This window comes from Bos mutus, chromosome 2 (genome assembly GCF_027580195.1).
Source record: "Bos mutus isolate GX-2022 chromosome 2, NWIPB_WYAK_1.1, whole genome shotgun sequence".
Lineage (NCBI taxonomy): Eukaryota > Metazoa > Chordata > Mammalia > Artiodactyla > Bovidae > Bos > Bos mutus.
The window spans coordinates 59,371,348-59,395,617 of record NC_091618.1 but is presented as its reverse complement, the minus strand read 5'-3'; the positions used below and the strand labels follow the sequence as shown (position 1 = coordinate 59,395,617).

Here is a 24,270-nt window from a genome sequence, read left to right as displayed (position 1 = left end):
ATATCAAATCCATTCTCAACTGCTGTGATATGTTTTTTGCACATTTTATATCCTGTTCTCATCACCGAGTTTCTAAATTTTAATGACAATAAAATTACTATTTGAAAATGATGACCAATACATGTTGAATAAGTGAATGAATTTTTTATAAGAGAAAAGAGTGATTTGAACTCCCACTGAGGAAGTTAGCACACTACAAAGGGTAGGTGCTTAATAAATATTTGTTTGAGTTTATGTTATGTTGATTATAATCAAACTTGCAGGGTATGATTATCAATGATAAATAATGTCTTCCTATTCAAAACTGGAGCATCTTCTAAGAAAAGTTGATCCTCTCCCTATCCAGTGGTCTTCACAGATAATTAAAAGATCCTTAGCACCACCTCATGTTTAGCTGCCTAGAGATAGAAAATTAGAAGATGATCTTTGGGAGAAGATCTAGCCTTCCTTCGCTAACAGCTTCTACTCCCCTGATCTGGTGGAAGAGACCCAGCTTGATTAGAAAGAGCACTGTGTGGGTCAAAGATTCAGCTTCTCCATCCAATTGGGTCACTAAGTAGCAGGGTAAACTTCACAATTAGCTTACTCTTCTTGGTGCTGCCTATAACTGAGAAATGTCCTCTAGATAATCTCTAACATACCTTTTGTCTCAAAGATTTCATTAAGCACAGTTATTTAAAATCTCTCTCTCACTGTATGAGTGTGCAAGGGCTGCTGTGACAAGTATCACCAACTGAGTGAACAGACTGGCATGGCTTAAACAATAGAAGTTCTTAAACAACAACTCTTAAACTCTTTACACAACAGTTCCAGAGGCTGGACATCCAAGATATCAAGATGTCAGCAGGCTTGGTTTCTCCTGAGGCCTCTCTCCTTGGCTTGCAGGGGGCCATCTTCTGGCTGTGTCTTTACATGGTCCTTCCTGTATGTAAATGTGTAGCTGATATATCTATGTGTTTGAATTTTTTCTTCTTATACAGGCACAAGTCAGATTCTGGGGCTTACCTTACTGGGTTGATTTTAACTCACTTGCTTTCACTTTTTTTTTTTTTTTTTTTGAGTTCTGCTACTAACTTTTTTTATTTTTTTAAATGTTTATTTTAGTTGGAGGATAATTAGAATATTGTGGTGGTTTTTGCCATATATCTGTCTGAATCAGCCATAGGTATACATGTGTCCCCTCCATCATGAACCCCCTTTACCTCCCTCTGCTCTCTATCCCTCTAAGTTTTCACAGAGCACAAGCTTTGGGTGCCCTGCTTCATGCATCAGACTTGCACTGGTTATCTGTTTTACATATGGTAATGTATATGTTTCAATGTTATTCTCTCAAATAATCCCACCCTCTCCTTTCATTCAGTCCAAAAGGCTATTCTTTACATCTGTGTCTCCTTTGCTGCCCTGTACCTAAGACTGTCAGTACCATCTTTCCAGATTCCATATATATGCATAAATATGGCCTGATTTTAACTTAATTCCTTCTTTAAATGCCTTATCTCCAAATATAGTCCTATTTGAAGTATGGGATTTAGGGGTCCAATAGAAGAATTCTATAGAAATGGGCCTCCCTGATGGCTCAGACAGTAAAGAGTCCACCTGCAATGCAGGAAGGAGATATGGGTTTGATTTCTGGGTCAGGAAGATCCCCTGGAGAAACGAATAGCTACCAATTCCAGTATTCTTGCCTGGAGAATCCCAGGGACAGAGGATTCTGGAGGGCTACAGTTGATGGGGTCGCAAAGAGTCGGACACCGCCTGGTGGCTACTCACTCGTAGGAATTTTGGGGAAACAATTCCGCCCACATCAATCACTTAAGATTTAATTATTTGGAGGCAACTAAATTGCTTGTTCACTATTGTGAACCCTGTTCTCCCACATGAAGCAAAAACAGAGGGCCTGGAAGCTGCATGAAGTAATTAGGGACCCTGACTGCTTTTACTCTGTGGATTTTGTCTTGAGGATCCCAATAGGCTTCTGAGAGTGAGGTATCATAGCAGCATACAAAGCTGCAGAAATGAGGACAATGGGGAGATACGAAGGATGTCTCTGTCAGCTAGGGCAGCTTTCCCAGGTGCTTCCTGCAATGAGGGGGTCTCATGGGCCAGACTTAGTCACCTGGTCATGCATGTCTACAGGAGAAGTGGGGCAGTGTAGTCACCTAGTTGAGCACATTATTACCTCAATTAAGTTGGAGTTCCACTACCCAGAAAGACAGAGTAGGGAGATTTGAGTGCATAACTAGAAATATCTGCTAAAATCTCTTTGAACAATTTGTGGTTCACTCAGTCATGTCCAACTTTTTGCAACACCATGGACTGCAGCACCCCAGGTTTCCCTGTCCTTTTCTATCTCCCAGAGATTGCTCAAACTCATATCCATTGAGGCAGTGATGTCTTCCAAGCATCTCATCCTCTGTCCCGTCTTCTCCTCCTGCCCTTGATCTTTCCCAGCATCAAGTTCTTTTCCAATGAATCAGCTCTTCTCATCAAAGTGTCAGAGCTTCAGCTTCAGTATCAGTCATTCCAATGAACATTTAGGATTGATTTCCTTTAGAATTAACTGGTTTGATCTCCTTGTAGTCCAAGGGACTCTAAAGGGTCTTCTCCAGGACCTCAGTTTTAAGCATCAATTCTTTGGTGCTCAGCCTTATTTATGGTCCAAATCTCACATCTGTACATGACTACTGGAAAAACCATAGCTTTGACTATATGAACATTTGTCAGCAAAGTGATGTTTCTGCTTTTTAATTTCTGTCTAGGTTTGTCATAGCTTTTCTTCCAAGAAGCAAGAGTCTTTTAATTTCATGGCTCTAGTTACCATCTGCAGTGATTTTGGAGCCAAATAAAATAAAATCTGTCACTGTTTCCATTGTTTCCCCATCTATTTGCCATGAAGTGATGGGACTGGATGCTATGATTTTCATTTTTTGAAAGTTGGGTTTTAAACCCGTTTTTTCAGTCTCCTCTTTCACTTTCATCTAGAGATTTTTAAATTCCTCTTTGCTTTCTGCCATCTGTGTATCTGAGGCTATTGATATTTCTCCCAGCAATCTTGATTCCAGCTTGTGCTTCATCCAGCCTGGTATTTCACATGATATACTCTATGTATAAGTTAAATAAGCAGGGTGACAGTTTACAGCCTTAACATACTCTTTTCCCAATTTGGATCCAGTCTTTTTGTTCCATGTCTGGTTCTAACTATTGCTTCCTGACCTGCGTGTGGGTTTCTCAGGAGGCAGTTAAGGTGGTCTGGTATTCCCATCTCTTTATGACTTCTCCATGGTTTGTTGTGATCCACACAGTAAAAGGCTTTAGCATAGTCGATGAAGCAGAAGTAGATGTTTTTCTGGAATTCTTTTAATTTTTTTAAGATCCAATGGATGTTGGCAATTAGATCTCTGGTTCCTCAACTTTTCTAAATCCAGCTTGAACATCTGGCAATGAAGGTCAATATATGGGTTTCCTCATGTAAGAAGTGGTACAATTTCTATTTTAGTGTCAAGACTGGAAAGCATAATTCAGCCATCACCATTATAATCATGCTCTAGACTTGCATTGTCCAATATGGTACCCACCAGCTCTGTGTGGCAAGGGGTATTTGAAATGTGAGTAGACCAAACAGAGATGTACTGTAAAGACAATGATTTTAATTTCATGTTTAAATATTATTTGTATGTTTGAGTTAGCACAGTATTAAAATTTAAATTTAGTTTATCTCTTTCATTTTACTTTAAAAAAGTTTGTTTGGAGAAGTAAGTTCACGCAAAGGGAAAAAATAGACACACATGTACACACACACATACACAGACAGACACACATCACCATCCTTGCTATCAGGACTTGTTAACCTATTTGAAACCCTACATGCACCTACATGGAAAACCCTACATGGAAACAACCTAAATGTTCATCAACAGATGAATGCATAAAGAAGAAACAGTCCACACACACACACACACACACACACTGGAATATTACTTAACCATAAAAAAGAATGAAATAATGCATTTTGCAGCCACGTGGATGGGCCTAGAGATTATCATACTAAGTGAAAAAAGTCAGGCAAAGACAAATACCATATGATATCCTTTATATGCTGAATCTAAAATATGATCTAAATTAACTTATTTATCAAACAGAAGCAAACTCATAGACATAAAAACAAAGTTGTGGTTGCCAAGGGGGAAAGTGGGTAGAGGAGGGATGGGTTGGAAGTCTAAGGTTATAGAAGTGATAAACAACAAAGTCCTACTGTATATCACAGGGAACTACATTCAATATCCTATGATAAACCATAATGGAAAAGAAAAAAAATAACTTCTTACCTCTGTTTACCTGAGTGTAATAGTATAGAACAAAAAACTGTAGGAGTAGGGATGAGCAATTCTGAAATTATTCAAAAACAAAAACCATTTGAAAAATGTAGTCATTAGGTTTCATATCCAGCTGCTTCCAACTCTACTTGGATTAAGTAAGATGGTAGGTGTTGCAATAGGGCATCAGAGGGCAAACACACTGAAACCATACTCACAGAAAACTAGTCAATCTAATCACACTAGGACCACAGCCTTGTCTAACTCAATGAAACTAAGCCATGCCCGTGGGGCAACCCAAGATGGGCGGATCATGGTGGAGAGATTTGACAGAATGTGGTCCATTGGAGAAGGGAACGGCAAACCACTTCAGTATTCTTGCCTTGAGAACCCCATGAACAGTATGAAAAGGCAAAATGATAGGATACTGAAAGAGAAACTCCCCAGGTCAGTAGGTGTCCAATATGCTACTGGAGATCAGTGGAGAAATAACTCCAGAGATGCTAAAGCTGAAACTCCGTACTTTAGCCACCTCATGTGAAGAGTTGACTCATTGGAAAAGACTCTGATGCTGGGAGGGATTGGGGGCAGGAGGAGAAGGGGACGACAGAGGATGAGATGGCTGGATGGCATCACTGACTCGATGGACGTGAGTCTGAGTGAACTCCGGGAGTTGGTGATGGACAAGGAGGCCTGGCGTGCTGCAATTCATGGGGTCGCAAAGAGTCGGACATGACTGAGCGACTGATCTGATCTGATCTGAATTCACATGAATGCCTTTGACAGCAATTACTAATCCTGAATAGGGTTGTCTTGAATGCTTTTAAATAAAATAATAATTGGAAACTATTTCATTAAAAAGTATATTATAAAAGTTATATGTCTTCATTTTAAGTAAATTGGTAATAGAGAAAAAATAATTATGTAAATAAAAATCAACATAATTTTATCACCCAGAGAGAGCCATTATATAGCAAATTAATCTCTGTTTGATGGCTACATATTTATATTGGCATATTTTATCTGATTTGTAGGTGTAAATTTGTATTCTGTTCATTTCATTTGGTATTGTACTAGAAATGACTTTCATGTTTACCATAAACATTGTTATTAGCAGTAGCAAAATAGTATGTGAAATGGATATACCATAATTTACTTAACTATTCCTTTAATTTTAGATCTAGGTTTGTATTATTTTAAATAATGGTGCCTAGTATATAAATCTCAGTTCAATTTCAGTGTATTTCCTGAAAATAGATTTCTAGAAGTGAAAGTAAGTGTCATAAAGCATTATTCATTTTCTTAAGCTTCTTGATTCATATTTTCAAATAGCCTTGCCCAATATTTAGAAGCAGAAATCAGAGAGTTCATAATAGAGTTTCAGCTTTATCTTGTTCCTGAAAGCTATGAGGTTATCAGTTGAATAAAAGGTCTATTTTTCCTTTCCTTTTGCTCCGCTGGTCCCAAGGACTCTCTCTGGGTTTCCCTTGGCAAAGCCGGAAACTCAGGTGGGGGTGTTTGATGCACAATAAATAAGCACAAAATACAGGACCAGAAACAGAGATACACAGAGGCAGGGAGCTAAAACAGAGTCCACAGCCAAGAAACTGAAGCTGGGAGGTAGCAGCCTTGGGAGGGTCAAAAAGAGGCTAGGTCAAGAAAGAGTCTCTGTGGCAGAAATCAGTTATGGGGCTGGCAGTGGGTACCTGCTTTATAGTACCTGCAGGCAGCCAGCTTATGGGAAGCCAGAAGGGAGGAACATGTGGAGAACCACCTGCCAGCCTGCCCATGCCCTTTGGTTATAAATGGGGCATTCCTTCTGACACCAAGCAGGACACTGTGGAGCTCCTGGGCACAAAAGTCTTTCTGTGTCCCCATTTCTTTGATTACAGTAAATAGACTTCATTCAGCCTCCTTGACCTGCTCTGAGTTTCAACAAGCAGGTTCAAACAGTTGCTCATCGGGGAAGGGAAGGGAAGGGTTGTAGAGACAAGGGAGAAACAGTCAAAGAAACAATAGTGCAGCCCTGGGGCGGGATCCTGACTTCCCCTCAAGAGATACATATAACAATAGCTTTGAGCTATTTTGCAGATGTTAAAAACCCCACCAGGTGAGAGAAGTTAACTGTATACTGCCCACAAGCATATAGACCTCAGACCAGTTGGAACCAGATCTATGATTCTGACTCCCAACTGTCTAAACATCAACCAACCAGGAAAATGTACATGAGTTGATCATGCTCTTTGAACCATTACTGTAAGATTCATCACTACTCTCTCCAGGTGGGGACACACAGTTTTGAGGGCATTAGTTCACTATGGCTCCTCGCAAAGCAATAAAGCTATTCTTCTCTACTTAAGCCAAAACTTGGTCTCAGACATTTAATTCCATGTCAGGGTACAGAGGTCAGATTTGGCTTTACTTCCAGTGTTAAAAATGCTTCTTTCTTGGCTGTCCTTCACATGAAACCCCAAGGAACATGATTCTTATTCTTGAAGGCCTCCTTTGACAGGAAAAAAAAATTGCCCATATTTATTATTGCCGAGCATCTAATCTCCCTCAGATTGCAAAAAATGCACCATGCCCTTTGTCCGAGTGCTTGCCCTCCTTTGTTTTCTTTCCTTCCACCCGATTCCAGCTCCCAGCCTCTTTCCTTCCTCTTTATTCTCTCAAGCTCAAGTGAAAAGGTACTTTATGAACACCTGTTACATGCTGACCCAGAAACTTAGACTTTCCTCTCATGGCCCTTCATCACAGGTGTGATGACATGTCCTAAGGCCTTCATTCCAGTGCAGTGCAGTCTCCAGATGGGCAAGGTCTGAGTCTGCATGTCTCCTGGGCTGTGTCTTTGTCACTCAAATCCTGGGCCATTCGAGCTGATTAATAAATATCTGTTGAACAAACGAACAAAACCATGAAGCAGTCCATCTTCCTCCAAAAGTGATCAAAAGCCTTCACTCGGTCCCCTGATCCACCTGAGGGTGTGAATCACAAAGATAGTTTTAGCTCCCAGGCAGACTTCCCCTGCATTTGCTGAGAGCATGCCAGTCAGTCCTGGTAGTTTTCAGACAAATCAAATTAGAAATGGTTGTACTCATTTGGAAAATCAAGAACTGGCTTTGAAATCTTTCCCCACAAATTAGATTGAATCAAGATCATTTTCCCCTAGCTCATAAATGCTTGATTGGCTTTGTCTGATGCCTCGTGATGGAAATGCAGCCTTGCATTTCAAGCTCTAGTTTTTTACTCACCAGGGTGTTGTGATGTCTGGATGATGATTCAAAACAAAACAAACACCCACAATGAAAATGCTTGGTAAATAACAGCTCAGCACAATAACCCTTGCAAGTGGCACTTTAGGAAACTCTAAAACCAGTCAAGGTAAGAAGAAATTCAAGCTAGGTCTTCTGTATTCCCTTGAGGTCTTAAGAACTGGTTTTCTGATACAGCAGGACAGCCATATCTGAGTTATCATCTGTTATCAGGACCCAAGGAATGGATGTTCCAGGACCTGGCTATGATATTTGCAGAGTCCTAGCAGGAGCCACCTGGCCACCTACCTTTCCCTCTCTTGGTCAAACATGTGGTTCTTGCTCTAGCTTCCACCTTAGTCTCCAGACTTGATTCAGACTCATGCCACATTTAGTCCAGGTATATCCTAGTCTACCTCCACCTGTGACCTCAGGACTTTTTCAACAAACTAAGAATGGTCCAATCTTTTATTTTATATTTTTAAAATTTTATGTTATTGAAGCATAATTGATTTCCAATGTTGTGCTAGTTTCTGGTGTATAGCAAAGTGATTCAGTTATACATGTATGTAATAGTTTGAATCTACTTATCCCAGACTCAATCCATCCCTCCCCTACACCTCTCCTGTTTGGCAACCACAAGTCTGTTCTCTATGTCTGTGAGTCTGTTTCTGTTCCATAGATAAATTCATTTGTATCATATTTTAGATTCCACGAGTAAGAGATACCATGGTGTTTGTCTTTCTCTGTCTGATTTATTCCACTGGGTATGATAATCTCTAGGTCCATCCATGTTGTTGCAAATGACATTGTTTCATGGAATCTTCCACTCTTTAAAACTCTCAGTCTCTCTTTTTTCTTTCTCTTTTTCTGTGAGGGCAGACAGGGGAGCTCTTGGATGAGAGACAGCTTGATGTACTGGGTGCCAGAGGACCTGGCTCCCAAATCTGACAGATCGATTTCTGATTCATGCCATCTTTTCAGCTAATGCCAATTTGCCGTGCCACCCCACATCAGAGGTGCAGTGAGAGGGTGGGCTCTTCCCTTTGGGGGAGTTAGTTACAACTGTGTTTTCAGCTGTCTGGAGGCTGGAGGCTGCCAGGAGGCAGAAGGCCCTGGGGAAGTTTTCCTCCTTAGGGAGCCTATCAGACTTGACAAAGTCCAGGCCATAGCATTGCAGCTGCATCAGTTCTTCAGGTCTTCAGGTCTCCACTGCTGTTTTATCCTTGTCCTACTTTTCCCAGATAGATAAAGGCCAGACCAGGATCTTGTTGCTGAGCTAATGAACAGCATTTGGTGGGTGAAATAAAGTCTCAGGAGAAGAGAGTCAGGAAGTTGTGGCAAATGACCAGATTGAGAATGAGTTAGAGACCACTGACCTTGCCTTTTCCTCCCATGCCTTTTATTTGTAATTTCTGTATTTTCAGATTAAATTAGAAGCAGAGCAGAGGATAACTTTCTCATGCTTTCTGCAAAGGCACTAACTGGCTTGAATCACTATCTTAGGCAGTCATAAGTATCTTTCTAGTGAAATGAGTTCAGAAGGAATGCACTTGCCAAACCAAGATGGTGCCCATTATTTCTGGTCAAAGTTTGACTGGGGAAAATGCCCACAAATGAGAAATGCCTCTGAGTAATTCATTAGTGATTGGCCCCTTTAATTTGGCTAATAGACTTTTTGGCCAATAGACAATCCTATTGTCAAAATGGTCTATTTGGCCAATAGAAGGTCAGCAAGTAAGTAACAATTTTGAAGTAGAGTGAATTCTTGCCACAGAGCTAAGACAAAGGCAACATCCAAATAGAAATTTAGGCACAATCAGCTTTTGCTCTTAAGGTCTAAAATTGGTCTATATTAATACATCCATGGTTTCAACTGAAATAAGCAAAGGATTATGTTCAATCATAAAGCTATAAAATAGGTGCTAGTCAAGCCACTTGTTAATGTCTTTCTTCTCAGTCCTGTTAGTTCCTTGTTTTAACCTAGTTAATTATTGCATTTTTGCCTTTACACTATCTGTGTTCTTACGTATTTGCTTAGTCACTCAGTCATATCTGACTCTTTGTGACCCCATGGCCTGTAGCCCACCAGGATCCTCTGTCCATGGGATTCTCCAGGCAAGAATATTCAATTGAGGAGCAATTTCCAGGGATGGAACCCACATCTCCTGAAGTGCAAGTGGATTATTTACCGTCCGAGCCACTAGGGAAGCCCTACACTATCTGAGACCTGGCTAAAATATTGGGTGTCCAATGAACAAATGATGATAGATTCCAAGTTTAAGGATGTTTGACAAACAGAGACCATTAGATCACTGTGTAATACATTTGGCATTTAGACCATGATGGTGTTTCTCTCATTGTGTCCATAAGCAGAGCAGCATCTTCCAAAGCTGGTCCTTCTATACCAAAGATAAGTCCTGCTTGTGACAGTTTATCTGATCGATTCTGTAGTCACATGATAAAAAATTAAATAGTACTAAGTTCTATCTGTCAGATCTTTTTCACCCACGAGTCATCAGGAGATCACAGTAATTACATTATCATTCTAAGATCTCCTTTTTGATGAGCTACTTCACCATAGAGGAAAGATTTTAGTTGGGTGGCTTTTATTGGATTTCAGTCCATATTCGACAAACATTTGCTCTGGTTGGAGAATGATCTGGATACTTTAAAAGGAGGTTGCAGCTCAGAGCCTGTGCTGTCTCTCATTGTTTTCCTCTAATTTTCCTTGCATGGCCCTTGGACCAGTACCCAGCAACATGGCTTACATATAATTCCTCCCATTTTATTAGGGAGAAGGCAATGGCAACCCACTCTAGTACTCTTGCCTGGGAAATCCCATGGACCAAGGAGCCTAGTAGCCTACAATCCATGGTGTCGCTAAGAGTCAGACACGACTGAGCAACTTTACTTTCACTTTTCATTTTCATGCACTGGAGAAGGAAATGGCAACCCACTCCAGTATTCTTGCCTGTTGAATTCCAGGGATGGGAGCCTGGTGGGCTGCCATCTATGGGGTTGCACAGAGTCAAACACGACTGATGTGACTTAGAGGCAGCAGCAGCATTTTATTATCTCCAAGAAATTTCAAATGCTCTAAAAAGAAGTCCAATTGAAAAGTAAATAAATAAATAAACCATGCTTACCATAGTATAACAACCAATCAACTATATTTCTTCCGACCCCATCTTCAGAAACAGCATTGTAAAATACTTTACAAAGAGAATGCTAGGTTTATATATAATTCCCTATTCAGTTACATATAAACCTAGCATTCTTTTTGTAAAGTATTTTACAATGCTGTTTTTGAAGATGGGGTCAGAGGAAAAAATAGTTGATTGGTTGTTATACTATGGTAAGCATGGTTTATTTATTTATTTTTCAATTGACTTCTTTTAAAAAGCAGTGGACAAGTATTATCTTCTGCTTTTTTACTTTAATGTATATATATATATAAATATTATAATACACACACACACACACACACACACACATATATATATATATATAAAATCTATGGAGACTCTTGCTGTGTTTCCTGCAGTTAGAAAGCAATTGGTAGGCAAAAGGCCTAGATTTCCTTGAAGCATTATTTTAAAAACAGCCTTTTAAAATTCAGGTACTTAGTTGTACCTCTCATGCCAACACTGAAAATAATTCTGATGATGCCTATCATGCCTTCCAAGAAAAGATAGATGAACAAATATAAGTTTTCAAGACTTCCCTGGTGGTCCCGTGGTTGAAAATCCACCTGGCAATGTAGGGGACATGAGTTCATCCCTGGTCAGGTGGTTTAAGATCCCACATGCCATGGAGCCACTAAGCCCATGTACCACAACTACTGAGCTCAAACTCTAGAGCCCATGCTCCATAACAAGAGAAGTCACCACAAGGAGAATCCCATGCACTGCACTGGAGAGAAGCCTCCCGCCTCTGGCTGCAACTAGAGAAAGACCACATGTGGCAACGAAGACCCAACACAGCCAAAAATAAAATAAATATTTTTAAAATGCAGGTTTTCAGTCTCAGATGCACAAAGAATGAGGTTCCTGGGAATCTTAGAATCACCCAGTCCACCAGCCTCAGGTTGAAAAAGAAGAAACTGAGACTCTCAAGGTGACTGGTCTCAGGTAACCTGAAAAGTGGCAGATCAGGAAACAGAAAAATGAGTCAAGAACAATGTTGGACATGAGGCCCATGTTCTGATTTGATCCTAAAGCAAACTTCTACCATTATTTTCTGGCTATGGTAGCAAAAATTAAGAAATCAGAGAGACCATATGGTTTTACTGGTAAATATTCATGATAAGAATCCGGTTCTGCCTAAATTGAACAATTTCATTTTTTCCCCCCCAGAATTCAAAGCCAGATGCTCTCTACTCAATTACAAATGAATTTTAATGGGAAGCCCATGCAAGTAGTAAAGAGTAGCAAACTATTACAAGGCAGTCTAAAAGATATGATAAGTGTATGTTAACATGTGTATGGCTCTATGGAGAAATTGTCTAGGGACACAAACCACTGGGAACCAATGGAGAAGACAGCCACTTCGGGGATGGGTGGGGAAGTTCTGGAAAGACCCCAAGAATGGACTAGGAAAAAGATCCACTTGGCCTTGGAAGAAGGGAGTGGAGGGATGCAGAGCCCTGAAGAAGTCACTCCTGGTGGAGGGAGAAAGGCAGGAAATATATTTAGGGGACAGGTTTCCATAGTAACCACACACATGGATCAAATGATTGAGCATAAGACTTCCAGTGTCTTCATGCCAGAGTGGGAGGGGCCACCAGTCAATGAAGGTAATGGTTGAGGTCCCTGGGCAGGCAGAGGAGCGTGGAAGCCCCTGAACCCTGCACAGCAGCTGCTATCAATTTTACCTACAAACTCTCTGCCATTTGTCCCACTTTGTATCTAGACAGAGCTCTGCACAACCCCTTAACTGTCCTTGACTCCATTCCCTCCATAGTTGCCCAAAGTCTGACCCATGAGCATCCTTTCTCGCACACAGTGCACACTCTGTTGTTATTCAGTTGTGTCTGACTCTTTGTGACCCCATGGACTACAGCACACCAGGCTTCCCTGTCCTTCATGATCTCCCAGAGTTGGCTCAAACTCATGTCCGCTGTGTCAATGATGCCATTCAACAATTTCATCCTCTGTTGTCCCTTCTCCTCCCTACATCCAGCACATTCTATTGCCTACCTACAGTTCCCTGAGGGATGCATCTGAAGCACAATATGACCATACTGCCTTATTTCTATATCAATTTTCTCTTCACCCCTTCCTATTCCGTTTCTTCCACAGGGTCAAGTTCTAGTACTTCCACATGGTGTAAGGTTTAATGATTGCATCTCTTCCTGTCTTTCCCACTGCATCTTTCCCTGCTTTTATGCTAGTTTCCAGACAGCTGTCTACTGGCCTTCTGCCAGATCCTTGTATCTGTCGCCCACCTTCCTGCCTCCAACCTTAGAAAATGCTTTCCTTTTCTGCGCAGATGACACTCCTCCTCACTCTCTAACTAGTTACACCTGCTCTTCTGTAAAATCTCACTTCCTATGTCACTTCCCTAAGGAAGCCTTCTGTAACCCTCCAGATTAGAACGGGCTTCCTTTGTGTGAGACCTCATGTTCTGTTTCTTCACAGGAATGAATGGCCTGGAAGTTTTCCTCTGCCCTTCAAAGGGAAGGCCACCTTGAAGAGGATGAATCAATGAGTAGGGCTTGCTTCCTCCACTGATACAAACTTGTTTCTTGTGTTTTAAGGTCCTGACCATTCTTAGGAGCTCATCGAGCTTCATAAGTCAGATGAGGAACAGGACAACTCTTGTTGTTAATGGTACAAAGTGAAGTGTATTTCCATAGAAATGGACAGTCTCTCTAAGATGGTCTATGAACAAATCTTTGAGTTTCAAAGTTCTGTGCTTCATCCCTAGAAATCAAACTCTTTTTTTCTGAGAAAAGTGGTAGGATGGGAACTTTTAAATTTTACAACTGCAAAGAAAAGACTATGGTGGATCCTAAAGAAGGAAACTGGACATGGTTTGGTGCTCCCCAAAGGACAGATGAGCCCAACACTTCCAGATACCTTATATCATGGAGGATGATGCACATATATGAGCATGGAGGCACAGGACACTAAGAACTGCCATGCTGGGGACAGAGAGGCCCCACTTATAGGTACCAGCGTCCTGTGGCTTAGTGAGGTTATCATCCCATGGAGGGTTGCCATCCAACCAGGACATGGTGGTGCTGTCAGGAGAGGCACATCAGACACACAGGAGTTAGGCTCTCCAATGTAGAGGGACCTTCTTTTGAGACAATAAAAGACCCTGTAGCTTTAGTAAGATTTGTAGTGGAAAAGGGACCATGGTGCTAATACTGACTTTCTTTCAGTCTCTTCTGTAGGACCAGGGCTGGTTGATTTACCTTGAAGATTGGACCACCAATGTGCATAATTTTGTCAGGGACACTTTGTACCAGTTACAATCAGAAATGTACATTTACTGACTATAGACCTCAAAGATATAGGATCCTATTTAAAATATATATATTATATTAATTATTATATATTTTATAACATATTATTATAAAACTATAAACTCTATAAAACTATATGTTTATATATAAAATATATATATAAAACTTATAAACTCCTGTGCTCAACACATTGTTTTACAATGTTGGAGAACTATCAAATGTACATTGAAATCACTAATGAATTAAATGTAGAATAGAATGGAGAGAGCCTGAGATATGGAGCATCCTTCTTAGTGGGAATAGGATGAAAGTTGAAGCAATACTTTAAGCTGGTATATAGGAGAGAATATGGTGGCTGATTTTTTGCCACTCTTTTTGACATTATTTTAAAGTACATTATCTTCTTATTTTGTTTTATCATTTCATGCCTTTTTAAAGAAATTGAACTATAGTTGATTTACAATGTTGTGTTAGTGTGTGTGTGTGTGTGTGTGTGTGTATTCCTTTTCTGTTATGGGTTATTATAAGATATTGAGTATAGTTCCCTATGATATACAGGAGGTTCTTCTTGGTTATTTTATATGTAGTAGTTTGACTATGGATGGCACTAGTGGTAAAGAACCTGTCTGCCAATGCAGGAGACACAAATGTTGCAGATTTGATCCCAAGATCAGGAAGATCTCCTAGAGGAGGGCATGGCAACCTACTTCAGATTTCTTGCCTGGAGAATCCCATGGACAGAGGAGCCTGGTGGGCTATAGTCCAGGGTCACAAAAAGTCAGACAGGACTGAAGTGACAGCACATGCTCACAGTGTGAATATGTTAATACCCAATTTACCTCCCCTCAGATTCCCCCTTTGGTAACCATAAGTTTGTTTTTTATTTCTGTGGGTCTATTTCTATTTTGTAAATAAATTCATTTGTATCACTTTTTTAGATTCCACACATAAATGATATCATATGGTATTTGTCCTCTTTCTGACTTAAGTCACTGAGTATGATAATCTCTAGATCCATCCTTGTTGCTGCAAATGGAATTACTTTATTCTTTTTAATGGTTAAGTAATATTATCTTCTTGCATGCTCTTTCTAAATCATTGCTGAGGTCTCCCTCCATTGCTATCTTGAGAAGGATTCTGAAGTTGCAAATGGTGATACTGAAAATGATTCATGTTGATTTCAAAAGTAGTACTTTTTCATTTAGCTACTTTTTTCTCCTTTCTCTCCACTGTGGTGGATGGGGGTATCAATGCTTCTTGACACCTTGGTATTTCTGTCAGCCACCAGCACAGCTGAGATGGATATTGTAGGGAGAGAGCAAATTAACCAAGATGGTAGTGGTCAGACTGTCTTGCCTCACAGCTTCTTGCTTACCCCAGGTTTTGTGAATACATGGCTATGTAACAGCTGAAATCACTTACAACACTGTGCATGCACATCACAATGTACCCACTTGGTCATGGGCCACTTTTGTCCTATAAATATATATAAGCTCCATCTGAAAAGCCCTTGCATCCATTTTGTGGCCACATTATGGCTGTGTCTGCTGCGTCAACCACAAGAGAATATAGCATATTTGCTGCATTGGCTGCTGCACCAGAGTGGAGAGAATAAACATGCAGTTCCTACAGTTCCTTGAGTTTTCTTCCAACTTCCCAGCTTGTTGGAAGTTTTCTTTTATCTTCCCAACCCTGGGTTCAGCAAACAGTGTGAATAGCAAGACAACTGGCACAGTCAGCAGGATACCCAACAAATAGAGGAGCCTGAGGCTCCAATGAATGGAGGAAGCCAGGGGCCACCACATAGCCTGTGGTATTAGGTAGCCGTGTCCTCTTGGTGTGGGCCCCAGTGGAAGACTGGGAAGCAGTGGATGGGTCACCAGATAGCATTGACCAGATAGCATTGAAAATGTGTCACAGGCAGTGAGCTCCCATTTGCAGGATGGGGTGGCATGGACTGCGGCTGGCCCCGTGGGGTGGATTTTCCTAACTGCCCTGCAGGTGAATATGGATAGTGTTCTCTGTCATGCTGCACAAGTGTGCAAGTTCTTGAGATGAGAGGAAGAGCTAGAGCGGTGTATCCACATGCTGGAGCAAGAGATGTGTGGCCGTGAGGAACCCAGCACCTCAAACTATGAGGTAGTGAGGGACGGTGATGATGACCATTGTGAGGCCACAGGTCCCCACTTGGTAGCATGGCCCGTTGTGCAGCAGAAAGCGAAGCATGAGCAGCCTATTGCCCAGGGGGGCATCCTCAAGGGGCCCTCAAAGTGACTGAGTTCATGATGTATCAACCATATACTCAGGCAGAGTTAGTCAACTTGGGTAAGCAGTTTCGGCAGAAACAAGGGGAATCCTTGGCAGAATGGCTTTTGCAACTCTGAGGCACAGGGGTGGATGCTATAATTTGTTCTGGGGACAAAATAGAACTGTTGTCATCTATAACCACTTTCCCCTCATTGAGTTAAAGATTGTAGAACATTATGAGACCATGAGGTCTGCTTGTTAGCTAGGCCCATCGTACAACTGAGAGCAGAGTAGCAGTTTAAGCGCCCACAGCAAGAGATACAGGTGCTTCAGTTAGAAGATTACATGGCTCCCAAGGATGTTCCTTAAGATGCCCTTTTTGGCTTTGAATAGGGCTCAGGCCAAGGTGTCTGCCCAAACAGCCCAGGCAGGGACCTGAGGCCCGTGTGAACTTGCAATTAACTGTGCTTAGTCACTCAGTCGTGTCCGACTCTTTGTGACCCCATGGACTGCAGCCCACTAGGTCTCCTTTGTCCATGGGGATTCTCCAGGCAAGAATACTGGAGTAGGTTGCCATGTCCTCTTCCAGGGGATCTTCCCAACCCAGGGATTGAACCCAGGTCTCCCACGTGGCAGGCAGATTCTTTACCCATCTAAGCCACCAGATCACTAGGTAATATACAGAGAGTAATGGCCCTGGTTGATACTGGTGCTGAATGCAAACTTGTTTACGGCAAACCAGAGCAGTTTCCTGGTTCTAGTGCACACATTCATGGCTATGGCAACCAAATGATGAAGATTTAGGCTATGTCCTATGGTGTAGATTTAGAACAGTGTACTGTAAAGGCTGTGTCCTCAGATTTAGAAAAGTAAAATCATGTAGGTAGACTGTGAACACTACAAAAATGCCCTCCTTGAAGGAATGGACCCAGTGCCTCTGGGGTCCTTAATATTTTGCAGGTCCTTAATAAAAAACCCTGCAGGGGTGGAGCTGCCCCTGTGGAGGCTTTCATGCAATTTCACAAGGACAGATGGTGGACGAGATTTGGCAATGGAAGATAAAGGCGCTCCGTGTGCGGTGGGTGTCTCTTCTAGCCCCATGAGGGGAAGAACTGCAAAATGAGTTCCAGGTGATACCTGGTGTTGGGTTTTGCTATATATTGGGGATGTAACTGTTTGTTACCAAACCATCTACTGGTGTTGCAGAATGTGGGTTCAAGGGTCAGAGTTACTTGCCAAGGGAATATCACGGAAGATGGATTGAGCATAGATTCTGAGGTGAGAGACCCTGAAGGGGTGAAATATAGGGAAAGAGCAAATTTGCCAAGATGGTGGTGGTCAGGCTCTCTTGCCTCACGGTCTCTTGCTCTTGCCCCATGTTTTGTAAATACATGGTTATGTAACAGCTGAGATCACATAGCACTGTGCATGTGTGTGATGATGTACCCACTTGGTCATGGGCCACTTTTGTCCTGTAAACATATATAAGGTCCACCTGAAAAGCCCTTGAGTCCACATTATGGCTGCATTATGGCTGTATTCACTGGGTCAAACACAAGAGAATACAACATGTCTACTGCACAGCTGCTGAGCCAGCCCAGAGAGAATAAACCTGCAGTTTCTATGGCTCCTCGAGTTTTCTTCCAGCTTCCCCACTCGCACTTTGCCTACCCTGGGTTCAGCGAACAGCATGCACAGTGAGAAACAGCAAGACAGATGTATGACAAGGGTGGCTGCCCAGCAGTTGTGTGACAGGAAGCTGAGCCAAAAACCCTTCCTGGGAGAATTGGGTCAGATTTGGTGTAAAACTTATTTCCTATCCATTCCCATCTCTCTCTCCTACTTGCCCTTGGACCTAACACTGGAGAACACAGCAGGGAGATGCTCGAAAAACAAAGAAATTTTTGACAGTTCAGGTGGCTGCCTGGATACAGGACAACAGAGGACAGTGGGAGGAGAATGTGGGGGAAGGGCGTGAAGGAGCATGGCCTGAAGTGACCCAGAGAAACCATCCAAAGACAATGCATTTCCAAGTTATACTGCTTCCTGGTGAGCAAACTGTTGTTCCCCACACCTAGCCTTATTTTAACAGAATCTCTGGGGCGTTTATTTGAAGTTCTTGCCATCATCATCTTGCTCAGGACTTTGTGTGTCCCCTGAAGGCCTCTCAAGGGATTCTGGGTTCCCTGGTCTATTTACAGATAGTAAGGCCCATTATATGTTCAGTGGAATGAAGCAGCCTGGCCTCTCATCAGATGTGGGAGAACTGATCAAAGAAGGGGAAAATCTCAGTTCTTCTAGATCCCTGCTGTCATGAGGACCATCTTTCGTGATTGTCTATCCACACAGAATACTTGCTACATGGTTTAGATGGAGCTAAACATTGTAAAATTGGATTTTTTAAAGTTTTTTTTTTTTAATTGAAGTATAGTTGATATGCAATGCTGTGTTAACTTCTGATGTACAGCAAAGTGATTCAGTTATGTGTGTGTATATGTGTGTGTATATATACACACATATATTCAGGTCAGTTTTCATTCCAATCACAAAGGAAAACAATGCCAAAAGATGTTCAAACTACTGCACAAGTGCACACATCTCACACTCTAGCAAAGTAATGCTCAAAATTCTCCAAACTAGGCTTCAACAGTACATGAACTGTGAACTTCCAGATGTTCAAGCTGTATTTAGAAAAGGCAGAGGAACCAGAGATCAAATTGTCAACATCCATTGGATCATAGAAAAAGCAAGAGAGTTCCAGAAAAACATCTACTTCTGCTTCATTGACTATGCTAAAGTTTTTAACTGTGTGGGTCACAACAAATGATAGAAAATTCTTTAAGACATAGGAATACCAGACTAATTTACCTGCCTCCTGAGAAATCTGTATGCAGGTAAAGAAGCAACAGTTAGAACTGGACATAGAACAGACTGGTTCCAAATTGAGAAAGGAGTATGTCAAGACTGTATATCACCACCTTGCTTATTTAACTTATATGCAGAGTACAACATGTGAAATGCTGGACTGGATAAAGCACAAACAAGAATCAATATTGCTGAGAAAAATATCAATAACCTCAGATATGCAGATAACACCATTCTTTTGGCAGAAAGTGAAGAGAAACTAAAGAGCCTCTTGATGAAAGTGAAAGAGAGTGAAAAAGCTGACTTAAAACTAAACATTCAAAAAATGAAGATCATGCCATCCAGTCCCATCACTTCATGGTAAATAGATGGGGAAACAATAGAAACAGTGACAGACCTTACTTTCTTGGGCTCCAAAATCACACTGTAGGTGGTGACTGCAAGCATGACATTAAAAGATGCTTGCTCCTTGGAAGAAAAGCTATCACAAACCTAGACAGCATGATGTAAACAGAGACATCACTTTGCCAACAAAGGTCCATCCAGTCAAAGTTATGGTTTTGCCAGTAGTCATGTATGGATGTGAGAATTGGACCATAGACAAAGCTGAGCACTGAAGAAATTATGCTTTTGATCTGTGGTGTTGGAGAAGACTCTTGAGAGTCCCATGGACCACAAAGAGATCAAACTAGTTAATCCTAAAGGAAATCAACCCTGAATATTTATTGAAAGGACTGATGCTGAAGCTGAAGCTCCAATACTTTGGCCACCTGATGGGAAGACAATCTGGCCACTGGAAAAGACCCTGATGCTGGGAAAGATCAAAGGCAGGAGGAGAAGGGGACGACAGAGGATGAGATGGTTGAATGACATCACTGACTCAATGGACATGAGTTTGAGCAAGCTCCGGGAGTTGGTGATGGACAGCAAAGCCTGGCGTGCTGTAGTCCATGGGGTTGCAAAAAGTCAGACATGACTGAGAGACTGAACTGAATTGAACTGAATTGATATATTTATACACACATATAGTTATACATGTGTGCATGCCAAGTCATTTCAGTCATGTCCGATTCTTTGCAATGATATAGACTAGCTCACTAGGATCCACTGTCCATGGGTTTCTCCAGGCAAGGATACTGGAGTGGGTTGCCATGCCCTCCTCCAGGGGATCTTCCTGACTCAGAGATGAAACCCATGTGTCTTAAGTCTCCTACATTGGCAGGCAGGTTGTTTTCCACTACAGCCACCTAGGAAGCCTCAGTTATACATATATACATTTTTAAAATACTCTTTTCTTTATGGCTTATTACAGGATATTGAATATAGTTCTCTGTGCTATACAGTAGTACCTTGTTATTTACCTATTAGTATATAATAGTTTGTATTTGCTAATACCAAACTTTCAATTGTCCCCCTCTACCTCCTTCCCTCTTGCCACCCACAAGTCTGTTCTCTATGTCTGTGCATTTCAAGCATTGGATTCTAAGATAATGAGGAAGGGACATTTTACAAAGTTCTAAGCTTCTTGTCATCCTTTCCCCCTTCTACACAGCCTCAAACTTTGGGTGCAGCTTTGTTCTGGCAAATTGTTACCAGAGGTGATGCTTAACTCAGGAAAGGAAAAGGGGAAGAAAAGTTACTGCTGTCCTGCTGTCTCCCAGGGTCCCTGTGGGAGCATTCCTGACTGCTTGAAAAAGACAGCCTTGCCTCAGTTAATCTGCCATCAGTAGGAATATTTCATCTTGAAAGGAAATCAACCAGAATTCCAAAAAAATGCAAATTAAAACAGCCATGGGATGTGAAAAGCAAGTTAGTAGATTTTTTTAAAAAGTGGTACCCAAGACACAGGAGGAAGTTCTTAGAGATGGCTGACAGAAGCATCTGTGGCACACAAACATAGGTTTTTTTCCCCCATTGTCACTGGGAAGGAGGACTCTGGCTTTTGAATTGCCCAGCTACTCCAAACTCAATCTGTGTAGTTTTTTAAATGAATTTGGTGTCATTCTGTAAAATACATAAGATACACATGTGAGCACTTAACCTAATGCCAGGGACAGTATAAACTGTGGGCAATTTTTTTTGTTATTTTATTCTTTCAATTAATTTTTATTGGAGTACAGTTGATTTACAATGCTGTGTTAGTTTCTACTACAGGCAAAGTGAATCACTATGAATATACATATATCCTCTCTTTTTAAAATTTTCTTCCCATTTAAGTCACCACAGAGCACTAAATAGAGTTTCCTGTATTACACAGTAGATTCTCATTGGTTATCTATTTTATACATAGTATCAATAGGGTATGTCTGTCAATACCAGTCTCCAAAATCATCCCAACCCCCTACACGCCTTGATGTCCATATGTTTGTTCTCTATGTCTGCATCTCTATTTCTGTTTTGCAAATAAGATTATCTATACCATTTTTCTAGATTCTACATATGTGTTAATATACATTATTTGTGCCAGTTTCTTGATGGATGGATATAAGAGGCCTTTATTCTTTGACACGTCAGTTAACTTCTGGGAATCTAGCCTAAAGAGAACACATCTAAACAGCCACAACAAATGATCAATGCAAGAATATGCTTATGTTCCACTGATGATGAGTACATCAGTAGAAATCCATTATTGATAGAAGTTTGTTTGGTAACTGCTATTTGTTTTCAGAAGTGCAGGACTATCACTAACAAGCATAATTGGGACCTAACGATGTTTTCCTGGATTAGGAGGTTGTTTGAGCTGAATGATTAGCCTGCTCTAGGACTAGAAGCTGTACTAGGTGTCTAACCTCACTACTTGACCACTGTGGGAAGTTAAATTCAGGCAGCTAGGCAACCCAAGGCATTCCCTTTAGGAAATTCCTGCCATTTCCACCCCCTGAAGTGGTGCAGGCTACAGGAATGACTCTAAAAGTCAGAGTCAGCATCATTCAGAGGCCTTGAGAGATTTTTAGGGAATAAGATGTGTCTGTGACTAGAACGCACTTGTGGTTGCCAAGGGGAAGTTGGGTGCGGGTAAAGGTGGATTTGGAACTTGGGTTTAATGGATGCAAACTACTATATGTAGAATGAATAAACAACAAGACACTGTATAGCACAGTGAACTATATTCAATATCTTGTAATAAACTATAATGGAAAAAAATGAACTATATATCTATTTATTCATATATATGTATACATATACACACACACCCATGTGTAATGGAATCACTTTACTGTAGAGTAGAAATTAATACAACATTGCAAATCAACTATACTTCAATAAAATACATTTTTCCCCCAAAAAAGATGTGTCCATGACTGTGTAGAGGAGAATATTGTCTTACACTTACCTGAATAATATACTGACAGTATTGTAGAGATTAATTTAGAATCTAAAAAAGACAAATGGTAGTGGTGCTAAATGAGAAGTTGTTGGTTATAAAAATTCCGAATGGCTTTCATGTTGTAATAGCTATTCAGAATCTAGAAGGTGCTCCAGGCTTTCTCCTTATTCATCTAGTAAAAGTGACTCAGCACATGGCTCAGCTGAGTGTATATATATCTATACACACACACACACACACACACACACACACACGTCTTTATTTTCCTGTAACTTCCTCAAATAAACTGACCTGTTTTCTCACACTTATGCGAAGAATAATCTTCTTCCTTCTTCTACTATATATATACACACTTAATACTCCCCACTTCTGGTCCTCTCATGCACCCCTCAAATCTTCATATTACTTAAAATACTCTTAATATGTTAAAAATATGGCCAATGTCATTTTACTGCTTCTGACTTTGTATGATAACTTTGGCAAGCATAAAAGGCTTTTAAACTCTACTTCTACTCATTTTTCTTGCCTCACCTCCTTCATAGCCCTGGCCCTCTCTGTCCCACTTCAAGTTCAGAAATGACTCACTTTTCAGGAATGCCATTTTGTTAATTTCTCCAAGCTTTTGCAAATACCATGCCACTTACTGAGAAGGCTGGCTGGACATTCGCTCCTGTCCTTCCCCACTTCCTTCCAGGAAAGCATCACCTTCATTATGAAACCTTTGCTCTTTTAGCTATTTCTTTTCCCAGGCTTCCCTGGGAGCTGGTGTCAGTGGCTTTCCACATTGTAACAAAATTTTCTCAAGTGCACCACTTTGAAAAGTATCCCAGGTCTTGGCATTAGCTGACTTGCAGTACATCATTACTCCGTGAACAAATGTTATTATTTTTATCTCTGGATCCCTAGAAACTTCTGATGTTTCCTATCCCTCCATTGCCCTAGGTCTTTGATGACTCTTTTTGCAGATAGCACTGTGATCCAGAAAATAGGAATGGAAAACTATCTTGTGGGTGTTTCTGAACAAAGCTAACATATTTTTCCCTTTAAGATCTTACTGCTGAATGTGGAATAATCCTGAAATTAAGGTCAGCTCCGGGTGATTGTTTATATCAGCTGTCAGATTGCAGAATAAAAAATGGCTTTTATATATTTGATTTTTATTGTTTTCCAGGGCAATGTCACTTTTTCCTGCTCTGAACCACAAATTGTTCCCATCACATTTGTCAACTCCAGCAGCAGTTATTTGCTGCTGCCTGGGACTCCCCAAATCGATGGGCTCTCAGTGAGTTTCCAGTTTCGAACCTGGAACAAGGATGGTCTCCTTTTGTCCACAAGGCTCTCTGAGGGCTCGGGGACCCTGCTGCTGAGTCTGGAGGATGGAACCCTGAGACTCGTGATTCAGAAAATGACAGAACGTGCAGCTGAAATCCTCACAGGTACTGTCTGCTGACAACTTCTAGATCACTTTCTTATTCAGCCAAGTCGACACATGTTTGAGATTCTGACCAAAACATACAGGCTCTAGCTCCCAGGGATGTGGGATAATCAGTCTTCACAAACTTCAGGTTTGAAGATCCAACAGTTTTCTTATTCTTAAAAAAAAAATTATATTGTAGTATAGTTGATTTACAATGTTGTGTTAGTTTCAGGTTACACCAAAATGATTCAGTTATACATATACGTATACATATACATATATATATATATGTACATATATATTCTTTTTCAGATCCTTTCCCTATCTAGGTTATTACAGAGTACGGAGTATAGTTACCTGGGCTATACGCTAGG

The 24,270-nt window shown here is 41.0% G+C and overlaps 1 protein-coding gene and 1 long non-coding RNA gene across 8 annotated transcripts in view; one reads left to right on the top strand and one right to left on the bottom strand.

Annotated features, from left to right (window-relative positions):
- The window catches only part of CNTNAP5 (contactin associated protein family member 5), a 1,036,258-nt gene that overhangs the window by 539,548 nt on the left and 472,440 nt on the right, over nucleotides 1-24,270 (top strand). The window contains exon 8 of the mRNA XM_070389061.1: nucleotides 23,651-23,915. Coding sequence (XP_070245162.1) covers nucleotides 23,651-23,915 — 265 coding nt within the window. The remainder of the gene's footprint in view (nucleotides 1-23,650; nucleotides 23,916-24,270) is intronic.
- The window catches only part of LOC138992062 (uncharacterized), a 254,200-nt gene that overhangs the window by 210,798 nt on the left and 19,132 nt on the right, over nucleotides 1-24,270 (bottom strand). The gene's annotated exons all lie outside the window — the stretch shown is intronic.